The following is a 16,021-nucleotide window of genomic DNA, read 5'->3' on the forward strand; positions in this document are numbered from 1 at the left end:
TTATATTTTAATACAAATGAATCTTAATTCGATCTTTAAACTCATTTGTAAACACTGTATATTCTAAATTCGTTCTTAGTCGATTCAGCTGCCTAAAAATAAGGATAAAGGCTGCTTGAGCTTGAGACTAACATCTGTGATGTTGTGCACCGTATTTCATGGTAAGGGCATAGAGATGTTCAATCATGTAAATGTGTAATCATATAATGATTGTACCGAACAACCCTCCCTCGGACTTTCCAAGTGGCTATCATTCATCGAGAGGAAAAAATACGTGGTTGTGCTTGTACATGATTAGTCCTTACGACCCGGGACAACACTGAGGCTCTACATACTAGGGTTGTGCTTTGACTCGTTTACCGACTCCGCGAGGGTCACAAGGTTGCGAGGTTGGGTGCAATTGTGAAATGTGTAGGAGCAAGTGCATTGTAGTCGGGAATTCACCGCTCACCTACGGGTGTGAGATGTACATTAGGGAAAGAGTTCTTTAGTTTTCCACGAAATGACACTATGAATATTTCATGATTGTATCACATAGCTATCGAATTAATATACAACCCTCGATGAACCAATAGTTGCATATTCGATCGGGATATATAAGATGAAGGGACTGTACTATACGTTAATCATAACCGACTGGTTCTTGCAGGCACTATCAGTGATACCTAGTGAATCATGGAGCGATGCTACTAGACGCTCTTACCATGATTCGATGGGTTTAATCAGAAAATAGTTTCTGACATTCTCATGATCAAATGTTGGTGCATGGGATGTGGGCAAATTAGGGTAAACCCGAATAAAAGAAATTATCCTGAATCACAATGAGTTGTGAACCCACTGCTAGCTGTATCCCTGAACCATTGAGAGTCACACAAGTACTGATTTACTTGTTCTCGTTGAGATAATAAATTCAATGACTTGAATTTATAAGAAATAAGTTTGATAGGATCAATCGATAAGCTTACAAATAAAGTTTATAAAAGCTTATAGAAATTTTGAGAGCATGACTGCTAAAACAGTCAAAGGGAGTGCATCTGCCTTATTTAGGGGGGTGTATTCAATTTAGGAGATTTATTGACTTTTAATGAATTTTGTAGATTTTAAAAGTCTAGATGTACATACTCCATAGAAGTCTAGTGATATTCAAAATAGACTTTCATAGAGTTTTAAAAAGTCAAGTGGTATTCAAAATTGTCGTTTAAAAATTCTATAAAAATCTATAGGTATTCAAATTTTCAATAGACTTTTAATAACTTCATGGAATTCATTAACATACAAACATTAAAGCTTAAGATACAACTATAAATTGTCAAAAATTGTATTTGGTTCAACTCAAAGATTTGGATGGATTTTTAAAACTTCTAACTCATACACAAGCTATTTATTTCTCTCTTTGTCGCTTCACATCACCTCTCTTTTTATCTTCTCTCCTATCATCTATCTCTATCATTCTCTCAAATTTTCGAAGTGTATCTTTATATATATTTTCATATTTCCTTTTCAATTTTTTCATTTTTTGGCTGATTGTTCATTTAATAATTTTTTTATTTTAATATCATAGGAAATTTTCAATTCTAGAATTGATTTTGTGATTTTTAATTTATGATTTATACAAATTAATGTAATATTCGATAATAATAAAAGATGATCCAAAAAAATATCATTTAATTATAATAATTGAATAGCCTCGCAACAACCATGATTTTTTAAATTCTTTTTAGCATTTTCAATTAATATATAAGCTATTATATTTTTATAAAAAGTTTTATCTACACAATGCTAAATAATATTCTTTTCACATGTATATTATCAATTCAAAAATAAGATTACAGATTAATCAATTGATGTATTTTAAAAAATTTACAAACAAGCATATAAACCCACATATATACACATGTAAAGATTAAATGATTTAACTTTTAAATAATTATATTTATTTATTAATATAAATATTGGAAAACTATTTCAAACTGAATATGTTATATATATCAATTAATTATTGGTTCAAAAAAATTAATAAAAAAATAATATGTTATAATTAAGTACAAAATTTATAAAATTCTATAAAAAAAATTTCACAAAAGTCTATAAAAATCTTGCAAAAAAGTCTACATGAATCCACATAAATATGTTTATAAATCTGTGAGAATCCATAAAAGTAAATAAAAATCGATCAAATTCATAAAAATCTATCATTTGAAAAAGTAATCAAAACTCTGCTATGAATACACCCCACTTAGACATTGGTGATCTCGAAATTAAAGTGTGCATCATAATAACAAACAAGTTGAATTTGTCATATCGATGATATTGGATCGTTGATCGAGATTATGATGAGATTAATATAATGAGAGCATGAATCATGGGCTTGTAAGAGTATAAACCTATCATACTAATTTATTAAATTTCAAATGGACTTTAATAATTACATTATATTTTAATTGAATTAAAATATAGTCCATTAAGTTTTTGTAAAATATTATATTGATTTATGTAATATTGAAATATTCATGATACTATAATTTAAAAACTTGCACACAAAGAAAATAATATTAGATGATTAGTTGTGTGCCATTCTCATGAGTCAAGGATTTTATTGAAATTCATTAACTTAATTAATATAACTAATTAAGGAAATGACAATTAGTTAATTAAATTAATAATATATGTGTTACTTTGATTATTAATTGGAGGAGATCACCGAAGCTTTAAAAAAAACAATAAAAAAAGGTGGACCAAAAGCTTGAGAAGCGAAAAAAGAAGAAAAATTCCATCAGCCATTTTTGCTCCGAAAAGATTTTGAACCAATTTTGTTTTTTTGATCTCAAATACAAAAATCTTCTATACTTTCGAGTGCAAGTTGGAAGATGAACAAATATTCAAGTCGTGGATCGGATTAGGAGATCGAAGAAAAGAGTTCTTGAAGAAAATTCATAGGGAAATTCTATAAGAGCTACACCCGCTAATACCGGAATAGTTGGAGCCAAGTGAAATTTCATTAAAAGTATGCTACTAAACTCCCTATGAATATTTGTTTAATTTAAATCATACGAGTGTCTAAAGATTATTTTGAACGTCAAAATAAAATTTTAAATATTCCGCTGCGTTTTGAACACGAGAAAATCGATGTCACAACACCTTCTTAATGATTTGGCGACGGCTATTCGAACTCGTCAAACTACCATCAAAGATACTAGTAAAAAAACTCAACGAGTGTGAATTTCATTCGTGAGGAAGACAAAATATTAGTTGGTGATTGGCTTAATTACTACTAGCTTAGATGCAAATGTTAGGAATGATAAAAAAAATAAAAAATAAAAAATTCACCAATTTTAAAATAGGATACATCAATTGTACCATGAAACAAGTCGTTGGAACTCTATCCGACGTTTAGTAAATAAGTTATGTGCTTGCTTGGCTCAAATCAGAAACTTTCATCAAATTGGGCATAGCGAAAATGATATTGTACGTTTTTTTTTCCTAAAGTTATTTTGTTTGATATGCAAGCACTGTTAGTTGTACCACATCGGTTGGATAAAATACCTGAGACTTGCATATATGGGCTTGGACAATCCTTCTCTCTTGAGCTAGCTTTTGGGATTGAGTTAGGTCCAAGTTCTAATCTTAATAAACACTTTTTGGATTTTGAATGCTAGTGATATGTATGTACTTTTGAAAAGAATTCTTTTGATCAAGATAAATTTGTGCTCATTGTAGATTAAGATGACAAAACCAAGCAATAAATAGAATGAAAAAGGAAAGAACGTTTGATCACGAAGACAGAAGAAGAAAAATAAATATTATGATGATGGATATGTGGGTTGCATGCAATTCAACAAAAGTACATCATGAAACGTTGGTTACAAATTCTTCGAAATTTGAAGAGTTGATATTTGAATTTTGGAACAACATTTGGATTCTGTTTTTTCGAACAACATTTGGATACACAATATGAGATAAAAAAGCAACATAAAATTCAAATAGAAAAACATTGTAAATAAAATGTAATATAAAAACACATATTTCAGTTTATTAGTATAATTTACTGATGTTAGATGTATGGTTTAGGGAAAAGTTGTCTTCTTCTCTAATGTACCAAAACTATATACTCTAAAATGGTCTCACGGGTCACTTTTGTGAAACAGATGTTCTATATAAGTCATCCACAAAAAAGTATTATTTTTTATGTTAAAATATATCAATTTTTATTATAAATATAGATATAATTGATCATTTCAAAACCGTCGGTAATGACGACGGTTTTGAGTTAAACTGTCGCGAACAGCGACGGGTTTTAACAAACCGTTGCCAATTGTCACACGAATCTTACGAGAGAAACGTGTTTGCTCTAGGGTTGGTCAGCATAACCTAATCTCTTTTATAGGGTTAAATACACCTAATATCTTACGAGAGAAACGTGTTTGCTCTAGGGTTGGTCAGCATAACCTAATCTCTTTTACAGGGTTAAATACACCTAATTTCCACATCTTCCTCAGCTTACTTTTCCTCCTCGCTTCATCTTAGAAAACGAGAATGGAGAAGATAGAGCACAAGATGGTCACTGTAAATGGCTTAAACATGCACGTGGCAGAGCTAGGCGAAGGCCCATTAGTCCTCTTCCTTCACGGCTTCCCTCAGTTGTGGTACACTTGGCGCCACCAAATCCTCTTCATGGCGGAGCGTGGCTATCGGGCGGTGGCGCCGGATCTGAGGGGTTACGGTGACACCACAGGGGCACCCCTCGAAGACCCGTCAAAGTTTAGCCACCTACACGTTGTGGGTGACCTGATCGAGCTACTCGAGGCTATTGGTCCGGGTGGTGATAAGGTGTTTGTTGTTGGGCATGACTGGGGCGCTCTTATCGCTTGGCTGTTGTGTTTGTACAGACCTGATAAGGTGAAAGCTTTGGTGAATATAAGCGTTGCTTTTTCTCCACGGGATCGCGTGATGAAGCCTTTGGATGCGCTTCGAAGTGTGTATGGAGATGATTACTACATGTGTAGATTTCAGGTAATGCATATGAACTCGACTGCAATTACTTTGTTCAAATGATGTTTACTTAAAAAGCCTGTTACTTTTTATTTGTCAATGAGATTATCGGACTTCAAATATTTTTACCCATCCCTGCCCATGTCTTTCTTGTTGATCATCAAATTTCCTCTGACCTTCAAGAGTTTTGGATTTTGGGTTCTTACAAGAACATGATTGGTGATGCAGTACGTAATGTAGTTTGGTTTGAGGTATTTCATTTTGCGTGCAGTGATCGTTAAAGTATCACTTTATATGTTGGTCTCACGTTAAAATCCCCATGTGACAATCTACGTGGCATTAATGTATTTAAAAGCGAAGTTTCAGTGATAACAAAGTCATTTCAAGTAATGCTTCAGTTTGCTGATTGGATCTTTTAATTTTTGACACTCAGTGTTTTAAATAGCGTGCTATAGCGCATTCTAGAGAGTGATTCCTGTGCGTTTTACACGAATAGCGCACTATTCGCAGGCGAGATACACCTTTGCGCGAATAGCATGCCTAATAGTGCTATTTGGGCAAAAAAATTAAAGGCCCATAAATTGGCAAATGCCAGATGTTTGAGCCAAAAATTAAATTTCAGAGCCGATTTCTGACTTCCCAAGCGAAGAAGTCGGTCTCCAAGTATTCACAGCTGATTTCAGTGGCGAATTTAGAACCTTATGTTAAGATGAAGTGCTTACCACTAGGTCAAAAGCTATAGCTATAGCCAATACGCAACTTCATTTCCTTATACTCGTGGAAGCGCGTACACATCTACTTGGGTGCTAATGGGTCGAGCTGCAAGACCCATGAGTCCGGGGAAATGCGTTTGTGTCTCTTGGCGATGTATCATATATCTTAGAGATGAATATTACATTTTCTCTAACCTGACACTCTTGTCAACAGAGACAATATTACCCGTTAATATCTGACGTCATTTTTTTACGGCCCAACTAGCCTACCAGATTAAGCGGCACAACGTCAGCAACTTGATGCATGAGAACTTCTAATGAGGTCACTCATCCTGGTAGTGCTCTCACTCGTGCACGCTTAACCTAATACTATCTCTCCAAGAAGTATATAAATATGCTTCTTGGGATATTCTAATCTATTACATCTCTCTGATACCAATTGTTAAGATCAAATGCTTATCACTAGCTCAAAAGCTATAACTATTAGTCATTGCGCAACTTTATTTCCTTATACTCGTGACAGCTCAGAGTGCGTTTACTTGGGTGCTAATGGGTTGGGCTGCTAGGCCCGTGAGTCCGGGGAGCTGCGTATCTATATGTTGTGCTATCTCATATCTTTTTGGGATCAGTCTTTACCTTTTTCCTACCAGCGGCCCTGTCCTCAACAGAAACAGTATTATTCGTTAAAATCCGACGTCTCAACCAGATCAAGCGGCGTACGTCAGCAGCTTGACGCATGAGAACTTCCCAAGAAGTCACACATCACAGTATTACTCTCTCATTCACGTTTAACCCACTATCCTAAATCCGATTTGGTTATTTAGATTGACTTATTTTGGCATGTAAAGATGGATTGTTATGATTTTATGGCTAATTATTTCACTTACTTATATAAGTATATTTCTATTTTTACATTAAATTAAACAAATTAAATAATTGACGTGCACGAATAGCTTACGCTATGCGCTGCGCTATTCACGCTACGCTATTAGACGACAAAAACACTATGGGCCAGCACTACACTTTTTAAAACAACGGTGGCAGTCCGATTAAACATTAATGTGAATTCAAGATGTCTCTAATATCGCCTTTTATCCCGCATTTAATAGTCCACTAACATTACAACTTCACAGAAGTTATATGTATTTTATGTCCACCAAAACTTCATGATAAATGCTTATACAATATAGCAGGCTTTCATGCTGTCCCACACTCCCACTCTTGTATCATTAATTTTTATACGATCAGTGATCACTGATAAGATCAGTTTCAGAATTATTCAGCATATGCTTCCCAATATAAATTGTGAATTTTCTTTCCTCCATTTTATTTCTTTGGTGGTTATTGTAAAACCTGCAAATTTCAAACTCGGTGTATTATTTTTGTACTCGAAATTCGTATTAAGTTATCAAGTTTTTTATTTAAGATTATTAACATTATCTTAAGGTGTGTGAGATAATTAAATCTTTGTGTACAATTATCCAATGAGTTCAAAATTTAAAAAGATAATATGTCTATATTTCGATTTTTGGGATATATAAATACAAGATATTGATATAAGATAAAAGATAATTAACATATGAATATTTGGATGATAGATAATATATGATAATCGATCCTAGAATCCTAGATACAAAATTTTATTCAAAGGTTTAAATGAGAAGATAATACACGATCCGGATAGCAACCAATCTTCTATGAATAGAAGAAGCTCCCATTCAGAATTTACATCTCAATTTTCGAGTTTTCTCTCTATTTTTTTCGAAATTTCTCTCCCAAATTCTGCACAAGTCATCAAAGTCCTGGCTGAGTTCAGAAAATTATTTTCCTCGCTCAAGTGCTCAGAATCTGATCTCCACTGTTCAGAATATGCTTCCATATATTTCAAATAACATATCCAAATTTTGGCCAAATCCCACAGTTAGTTTTTCGTTTATAGCCTTCGCAAAAAAAAAAAATGCTCAGATTCTAGGCAGGAACAACATACCTATGGTTTTTCATTTATAAGCAGGTCAAAATGACTTCCAAACCCGATCTGCACCATTCATAATTTATTTGACGTACTTCTATGTTTCTCGAATTCTTCACATTTCTTCCAGGTTTAAAGTAAATGGGCTTATTTTAAAGATTTAATTTTCGGTTATATGCATTTCGTTTTTTTGAAAATTCGGTCGACTGCAAATTCTTTTTTTACCTCCTTCTGGTTACGATTGTCGTATGAGCTATGTGTTGGCACTGTGAGATTCAACTGGATATAGGTGAGAATCCCTATATGCATGATATGTCCACGGCCCTTACACGGTGGGATTATAACGGTTATACGGCCTCGCCCTTTATATGAGTAAAAAATTAGGGACTGATATCAGTACAACCATTGAAAGTAGAGGAATTTCAATACCTGATCAATGGTATGCATGTGGTATGAGTCGTGTTATGCATGGTATGTATATCGAATTTTTATACATTTTGTTATGTTGTGCTCGAACGGCCCCCGTTTACTGAGTGACGAACATATCACTCATCCTTTAGTCTTTACTCTACACTTCCCAGATGAATCAGAAGAAGAAATAGAGAAAGAAGAATCAGACACCAGTTTTGGGGCTGATAGTGGACGCACAAAAAATTTTAATTAAGAAAATGTTCATATGAGTTTTAAATTCAAGTTATAAAAGCTTACGCAGAATTTTATCGTTCTCAGAGTTACTATTGTAAAGACGATTTCATTTTTATGGCATTAATGAATAAACTGGTTTTGGTTTATACTGTACTATGAGGCTTGTTGTTTAGCAATTATGTGATTGTTGAATAACGTCGGTGTCGACTAACCCCGGTCTCGGGGCGTGACAGTTATAATACAAAGTTATTCAATGTTCCCCTGTTTTGATCTATACAAGTCAAGAATAGGATGTTATTATTTTATTCTGAGTAATTAGTTGTGCTATCATCTCAAAGAATGCAAAAGCATTCTTTATTCAATTAATTGGAACTTTTTGATAAAATTTATACAATTTGTTCTACCCGCATCATATAGACCAAACCAAGTGTTATTCACATTTTTGGTCCTATCTCACAGTGTACTAGGCGTCTCATATGAGATTTAGGCCTTTCTGCCACATCTAATGCATCCCAGACTCTACACTATTGGCATGGCACACTAAAAACTTAAACTCATCCTTCTTACCATTTCATTCAAGTTTGTTATGTTGGTTCCATCCACAATTAAGAGTTATTGTGAACGTGTAAAATAATGCTGGTTCGGATCTCGGGTTTAGCAAACAATAGTGAAAAGGAAAAGTCAAATCTGCAAAAACTGCATTTCCTTGTATTAAATAGTAAATAATTTATTTAATAGGACCGATTAATATTTCGAAATATGAATTGTAAATGACTTTAGATGGAAGCTTTGATTCATCTTCTCCTTTTAGATCCAAGAGGGGAATATTTTTCGGTCACCAAATTTAGGATATGCTGATGTATATCAAATTGGACCAAGTTAACCGATCCACTTCTTGATGATGTTACAGGAACCTGGTGAAATCGAAGCTGAGTTTGCACAAATTGGTGCTAAAGAAGTTGTCAAGAATTTCCTTGCATACCGTACTCCTGGTCCATTGATATTGCCCAAAGGTAAAGAATTTGGATACTCTGCCGATAGGCCATCGTGGTTGGCAGAAGAAGAGCTTGACTATTATGCCCGCAAATTTGAGAAGACTGGATTCACCGGTGGAGTGAATTATTACCGAGCCATTAACTTGTAAGTGCCATCTGAATTCTTGATATTTTATAGTTATAGATCATGGAGAAGAGCTCAGTTACACTAACGAGAAGCGTCATGTATAATATGAGCTCTAAAATGATATAATATTGCTATTTTCTTCATTGAGAGATTTTAAGATATTGGAAGTAAGTTGAAGTTCCCTCGATATTTTGATAGAGATTATGAGCTCTAGATGTGTGCTTAGATGACAAACTAAATTTTGGAGCAATGCTTTGGGCTTATTTTGTTGGAGTAATAATCGTCTTTATTGTTCTGTGTGGTAGTTTTTGTAAAATAATGAACAAACCATATCGCTTGAGATTTATAAGGTTGAATAGATAAATTGTGCTTCTGAGTGTTAACATCAATTATTTTTTTGGTGTAGTGGCGAACGTTTTTTCTCCTGTTTTCTTGAAAGGGCTTATAACCTCTTGAAATCTTCTTAGATAGCGGACTGAATTTTGGAATGACACTTCGAATAGACATTATTGGGAAGCTAGAATTGCTCCCTGCTGTCCTCTGGCATAGCATGGAAACGTAGCAGTCAATACCTGAGCTGATGTTCCGTTTATTAGAGTTGTACGGATGTAATGATTTATATATTTTGGCTTGGCAAGGACTTCAATACCCTTGTAAGTTCTTGGCTGTTGCTAATTGCAGGAGCTGGGAATTGGGTGCACCCTGGTTGAAAGCCAAGGTAAATCTGCCAGTAAAGTTTATTGTGGGAGAGTTTGACCTCACGTACCATATGCCAGGGGTTAAAGAGTATGTGCACAACGGCGGGTTCAAAATGGACGTGCCGTTATTGCAGGAAGTGGTGGTGGTAGAAGGTGCTGCTCACTTTGTTGTTGAAGAAAGGCCAGATGAGATAAGTGAACACATATACTCGTTTCTTAAGAACTTCTGAACTCCCATGTAAAATCCTGTACTTCGTTATGCAAAACGGCTGTCTGTGTGTTTGTACGAAGCTATTCCTTATTGTCTCCGTATTTACTTGAAGGGAAACTACAGTTTGTCTGTTGATTGAATATAAAATGGCTGCTTATATATTTAATAAAAGGGAATGTTAATGTTGCTCTTCTCTCTAATTGGGTGTAGCAAAATTGTTCTGAACTGTGACATTATTCAAATTTGATCATACTGACTGTATTTATAACTCAATGCAAGTGTACATAACATTTTGTGTATTTAAGCCAGAGAATTCGATTTGAATCGGACTCATTGACGTCTCACCAAATAGGCCAGAAATTATTTACTTTTTCTACACAATGCATATATTTTCCGAGAAAACTTTACTCAAATCTAATACTATCTGTTAATATTATATAAAACAAGAATTATGATGCAGAATTATGCTTCGCTACCCTTACCATCCCCACAACTAGATAAATTCGAGTAGTCCGGAAGCTGCAAATAATGCATTTAACATATTAAAGTTAGCAATGACATCCCTACCAGCTTTAACCTCACCGGAATTGCAATAGATGATGTTAACATAAAATGTTTACTATTAGATCAAAAAACTCGGGAGCAACACAACTTTTTTGCTAAGTTAGTGGGTTGTGACTATATCATTGCCTGTAAAGAAGAGATGATCAGGAAAATTAAACATTATGACAAGAAATCTTATCTATTCATTACCATTTTCAATAATAATTATATAATATATATATATACTCGAACTCGACCCGAGAAAAACTAGTACCCGAATTTCGGGTACCTAAATAAATACAAGCAGTGTAAGGATATTTTCATGCTTTTTTCTTCTATCTTTTCGAGCAAAAAAAATTACATGCTTTGCTATACCTGCCTACCTACCTACCTCCACTATGTAAAAAATTTAGATAATAATCTTTCATTATCCATTACGGCAAAAAGCAATTTAATTTAAAAAAAAGTACAATTATTATTTCAAAATATCATTCAATAAATGCAAATTCATATTTATATGTAAGATTTTCCCTCTTCTTGAAAAGTGAAGAGGGTTCTTCTTGAAATATATATATATATGTATATATATATACATGAAAAGTGCAAGGGTTCTTCTTGAAAATTTACCTCTCTTAAAACCTCGAAATCTTGTGCTTCTTTGAGATAAATTCTGTAGCGTTTTGCCTAAGCTCCTCTAGATTTTTTTCGAAAATAGGAGTGAAAGAAATTGTGTAAATTTCAAATGGAAATATGTCCTATTTATAGGTGTATAGGCTCACGAGATACATAAGTCATCTTCATCTTCAAATTTTGAAAATATGATAGATTGCACTATGGAGATTTGATTTTTGGTCGCGGAAGATGATGATTACTATCTTCTTATCTTGTAAATCTTATATCTTGTTCGAAAATTCGCAGACTTTATATATGTCCCCTCTTATAGGAAGTTTCGTCTTCGAAACTTAAGTTGAATTGGTCTCCACTCATCTATTTTTTAGATCGGCCCAGCTCTTCTGTGGATCTTGAGCTGTCTTGAGTATTTCCTTAATAACAACTACTTAGTCCACTATCATTTGGATAAATTCGAGTCTAGTGACGGATTTTTCCCATACCTCGTCCCAGTAGAATGGTGATCGAAAATTTCGCCCATAGAGATCCTCGTATGGTGCCATTTTAACATTGTTGTGTTAACTATTGTTGTACGAAAACTCTACTAAGAGTAGATGTTCACTCCCATTGCTATTGAAGTATAGAGCGCATGCCCTCAACATGTCTTCTAAAGTTTGGATCGTTCTCTCTATTTGGCCATCAGTTTGAGGGTGATATGACGTGCTAAGAGTAACTTTAGTCCCCTATGGATTTTCGGAAGCTCTTCCAAAAACGAGATACAAATCTCGGATCTCTATCTGACAAGATACTAACCGGAACTCCATAGCTGCACAATGTTTTCCATGTACATGGTAGCTAGCTTATCCTGATTGTAGTTAAATTGGACAGGTGGAAAGTGTGTAGATTTTGTGAGTCTATCTATGATTACCTGGATTCCGTCATGGCTTTGTCTTGATTTTTGAAAACCTACTACAAAGTCCATAAAACTATGCTCATATTTCCATTATGGAATTTCCAAAGGTTGGAAGAGTCATTCATGTCGTTGGTTTTTAGCTTTGACCTCATGTTGACATATTTGGAACCTAGAGATGAATTTTGCGATGTATCTTTGCATTCTGTTCCACCAGAAATATCATTTCAAGTCCTTATACATCTTTGTACTACCAGAGTGGACTAAAAACTTTACTTGTGCGTTTGGGACCTCACTTCTTGTCGAAGATTGTTGACATCCGGTTGGCACAATCGTCCTTTCATCCAAAGAACTTCGTCATTATCCTTCTGAAAGTCAGGAGCTTTCCCCTCTTTGACTTGCCCTTTAAGTTTGTCCAAGGAAAGATCTCATTCCTGATTCAATTTGACCATTTATCGCATACATGCTTGAGCTGATAATGAAACTAGGATCATCTCACACCATGTCCTTTCGACTCAAGGCATCAACTACCTTGTTTGTTGTGACTGGATGATATCTTATCATTAGGTCGTAGTCTTTCAAGTGTTCAATCCATCGCCTCTGCCTCTCTGCCTCATGTATAGCTCCTTCTATGTGAACATATATTTCAAGATTTTATGGTTCATGAATAGTTCTCACTTGGCACCTTAAAGATAACGCCTCCAAATTTTTAATGCGAAAACTACTGCGCATAACTCAAGGTTTTGAGTTGGATAGTTTTGCTCATACGATTTGGGGTATTTTGTTTTTTTTAACCTCGGTCAACTATTTAATTAAGAAAATGACATCTTCATATATATTTGAAATACACATGAAGATGTCATTTTCTTAATTAAATAGTNCCTTGTTGTTTAGCAATTATGTGATTGTTGAATAACGTCGGTGTCGACTAACCCCGGTCTCGGGGCGTGACAGTTATAATACAAAGTTATTCAATGTTCCCCTGTTCTGATCTATACAAGTCAAGAATAGGATGTTATTATTTTATTCTGAGTAATTAGTTGTGCTATCATCTCAAAGAATGCAAAAGCATTCTTTATTCAATTAATTGGAACTTTTTGATAAAATTTATACAATTTGTTCTACCCGCATCATATAGACCAAACCAAGTGTTATTCACATTTTTGGTCCTATCTCACAGTGTACTAGGCGTCTCATATGAGATTTAGGCCTTTCTGCCACATCTAATGCATCCCAGACTCTACACTATTGGCATGGCACACTAAAAACTTAAACTCATCCTTCTTACCATTTCATTCAAGTTTGTTATGTTGGTTCCATCCACAATTAAGAGTTATTGTGAACGTGTAAAATAATGCTGGTTCGGATCTCGGGTTTAGCAAACAATAGTGAAAAGGAAAAGTCAAATCTGCAAAAACTGCATTTCCTTGTATTAAATAGTAAATAATTTATTTAATAGGACCGATTAATATTTCGAAATATGAATTGTAAATGACTTTAGATGGAAGCTTTGATTCATCTTCTCCTTTTAGATCCAAGAGGGGAATATTTTTCGGTCACCAAATTTAGGATATGCTGATGTATATCAAATTGGACCAAGTTAACCGATCCACTTCTTGATGATGTTACAGGAACCTGGTGAAATCGAAGCTGAGTTTGCACAAATTGGTGCTAAAGAAGTTGTCAAGAATTTCCTTGCATACCGTACTCCTGGTCCATTGATATTGCCCAAAGGTAAAGAATTTGGATACTCTGCCGATAGGCCATCGTGGTTGGCAGAAGAAGAGCTTGACTATTATGCCCGCAAATTTGAGAAGACTGGATTCACCGGTGGAGTGAATTATTACCGAGCCATTAACTTGTAAGTGCCATCTGAATTCTTGATATTTTATAGTTATAGATCATGGAGAAGAGCTCAGTTACACTAACGAGAAGCGTCATGTATAATATGAGCTCTAAAATGATATAATATTGCTATTTTCTTCATTGAGAGATTTTAAGATATTGGAAGTAAGTTGAAGTTCCCTCGATATTTTGATAGAGATTATGAGCTCTAGATGTGTGCTTAGATGACAAACTAAATTTTGGAGCAATGCTTTGGGCTTATTTTGTTGGAGTAATAATCGTCTTTATTGTTCTGTGTGGTAGTTTTTGTAAAATAATGAACAAACCATATCGCTTGAGATTTATAAGGTTGAATAGATAAATTGTGCTTCTGAGTGTTAACATCAATTATTTTTTTGGTGTAGTGGCGAACGTTTTTTCTCCTGTTTTCTTGAAAGGGCTTATAACCTCTTGAAATCTTCTTAGATAGCGGACTGAATTTTGGAATGACACTTCGAATAGACATTATTGGGAAGCTAGAATTGCTCCCTGCTGTCCTCTGGCATAGCATGGAAACGTAGCAGTCAATACCTGAGCTGATGTTCCGTTTATTAGAGTTGTACGGATGTAATGATTTATATATTTTGGCTTGGCAAGGACTTCAATACCCTTGTAAGTTCTTGGCTGTTGCTAATTGCAGGAGCTGGGAATTGGGTGCACCCTGGTTGAAAGCCAAGGTAAATCTGCCAGTAAAGTTTATTGTGGGAGAGTTTGACCTCACGTACCATATGCCAGGGGTTAAAGAGTATGTGCACAACGGCGGGTTCAAAATGGACGTGCCGTTATTGCAGGAAGTGGTGGTGGTAGAAGGTGCTGCTCACTTTGTTGTTGAAGAAAGGCCAGATGAGATAAGTGAACACATATACTCGTTTCTTAAGAACTTCTGAACTCCCATGTAAAATCCTGTACTTCGTTATGCAAAACGGCTGTCTGTGTGTTTGTACGAAGCTATTCCTTATTGTCTCCGTATTTACTTGAAGGGAAACTACAGTTTGTCTGTTGATTGAATATAAAATGGCTGCTTATATATTTAATAAAAGGGAATGTTAATGTTGCTCTTCTCTCTAATTGGGTGTAGCAAAATTGTTCTGAACTGTGACATTATTCAAATTTGATCATACTGACTGTATTTATAACTCAATGCAAGTGTACATAACATTTTGTGTATTTAAGCCAGAGAATTCGATTTGAATCGGACTCATTGACGTCTCACCAAATAGGCCAGAAATTATTTACTTTTTCTACACAATGCATATATTTTCCGAGAAAACTTTACTCAAATCTAATACTATCTGTTAATATTATATAAAACAAGAATTATGATGCAGAATTATGCTTCGCTACCCTTACCATCCCCACAACTAGATAAATTCGAGTAGTCCGGAAGCTGCAAATAATGCATTTAACATATTAAAGTTAGCAATGACATCCCTACCAGCTTTAACCTCACCGGAATTGCAATAGATGATGTTAACATAAAATGTTTACTATTAGATCAAAAAACTCGGGAGCAACACAACTTTTTTGCTAAGTTAGTGGGTTGTGACTATATCATTGCCTGTAAAGAAGAGATGATCAGGAAAATTAAACATTATGACAAGAAATCTTATCTATTCATTACCATTTTCAATAATAATTATATAATATATATATATACTCGAACTCGACCCGAGAAAAACTAGTACCCGAATTTCGGGTACCTAAATAAATACAAGCAGTGTAAGGATA

At 34.5% G+C, this 16,021-nt stretch overlaps 2 protein-coding genes across 2 annotated transcripts; both read left to right on the top strand.

Moving 5' to 3' along the window:
• Positions 1–4,451: 4,451 nt before the first annotated feature.
• LOC140961756 (epoxide hydrolase 1-like) lies at positions 4,452–10,533 on the top strand. Its single transcript, XM_073420439.1, has 3 exons — positions 4,452–5,010; positions 9,227–9,456; positions 10,120–10,533. Exons 1-3 carry the CDS (start codon positions 4,534–4,536, stop codon positions 10,364–10,366), a joined length of 954 nt encoding a protein of 317 aa, XP_073276540.1. The 5' UTR covers positions 4,452–4,533; the 3' UTR covers positions 10,367–10,533.
• Positions 10,534–14,015: 3,482 nt separating this feature from the next.
• Positions 14,016–15,347, top strand: LOC140960884 (epoxide hydrolase 1-like). The gene is made up of 2 exons (XM_073419197.1): positions 14,016–14,270; positions 14,934–15,347. The coding sequence occupies exons 1-2, from the start codon at positions 14,029–14,031 to the stop codon at positions 15,178–15,180; spliced, it is 489 nt and encodes a 162-aa protein (XP_073275298.1). The 5' UTR covers positions 14,016–14,028; the 3' UTR covers positions 15,181–15,347.
• The last annotated feature ends 674 nt before the right edge of the window (positions 15,348–16,021 follow it).

This window comes from Primulina huaijiensis, chromosome 16 (genome assembly GCF_012295235.1).
Source record: "Primulina huaijiensis isolate GDHJ02 chromosome 16, ASM1229523v2, whole genome shotgun sequence".
Lineage (NCBI taxonomy): Eukaryota > Viridiplantae > Streptophyta > Magnoliopsida > Lamiales > Gesneriaceae > Primulina > Primulina huaijiensis.

Coding starts and splice junctions, on each gene's coding strand:
- LOC140961756 (XM_073420439.1), top strand. CDS start 4,534: ATGGAGAAGATAGAGCACAAGATGGTCACTGTAAATGGCTTAAACATG. Junction 5,011..9,226: donor ACTACATGTGTAGATTTCAG/GTAATGCATATG, acceptor ATGATGTTACAG/GAACCTGGTGAAATCGAAGC. Junction 9,457..10,119: donor TATTACCGAGCCATTAACTT/GTAAGTGCCATC, acceptor TGCTAATTGCAG/GAGCTGGGAATTGGGTGCAC.
- LOC140960884 (XM_073419197.1), top strand. CDS start 14,029: ATGATGTTACAGGAACCTGGTGAAATCGAAGCTGAGTTTGCACAAATT. Junction 14,271..14,933: donor TATTACCGAGCCATTAACTT/GTAAGTGCCATC, acceptor TGCTAATTGCAG/GAGCTGGGAATTGGGTGCAC.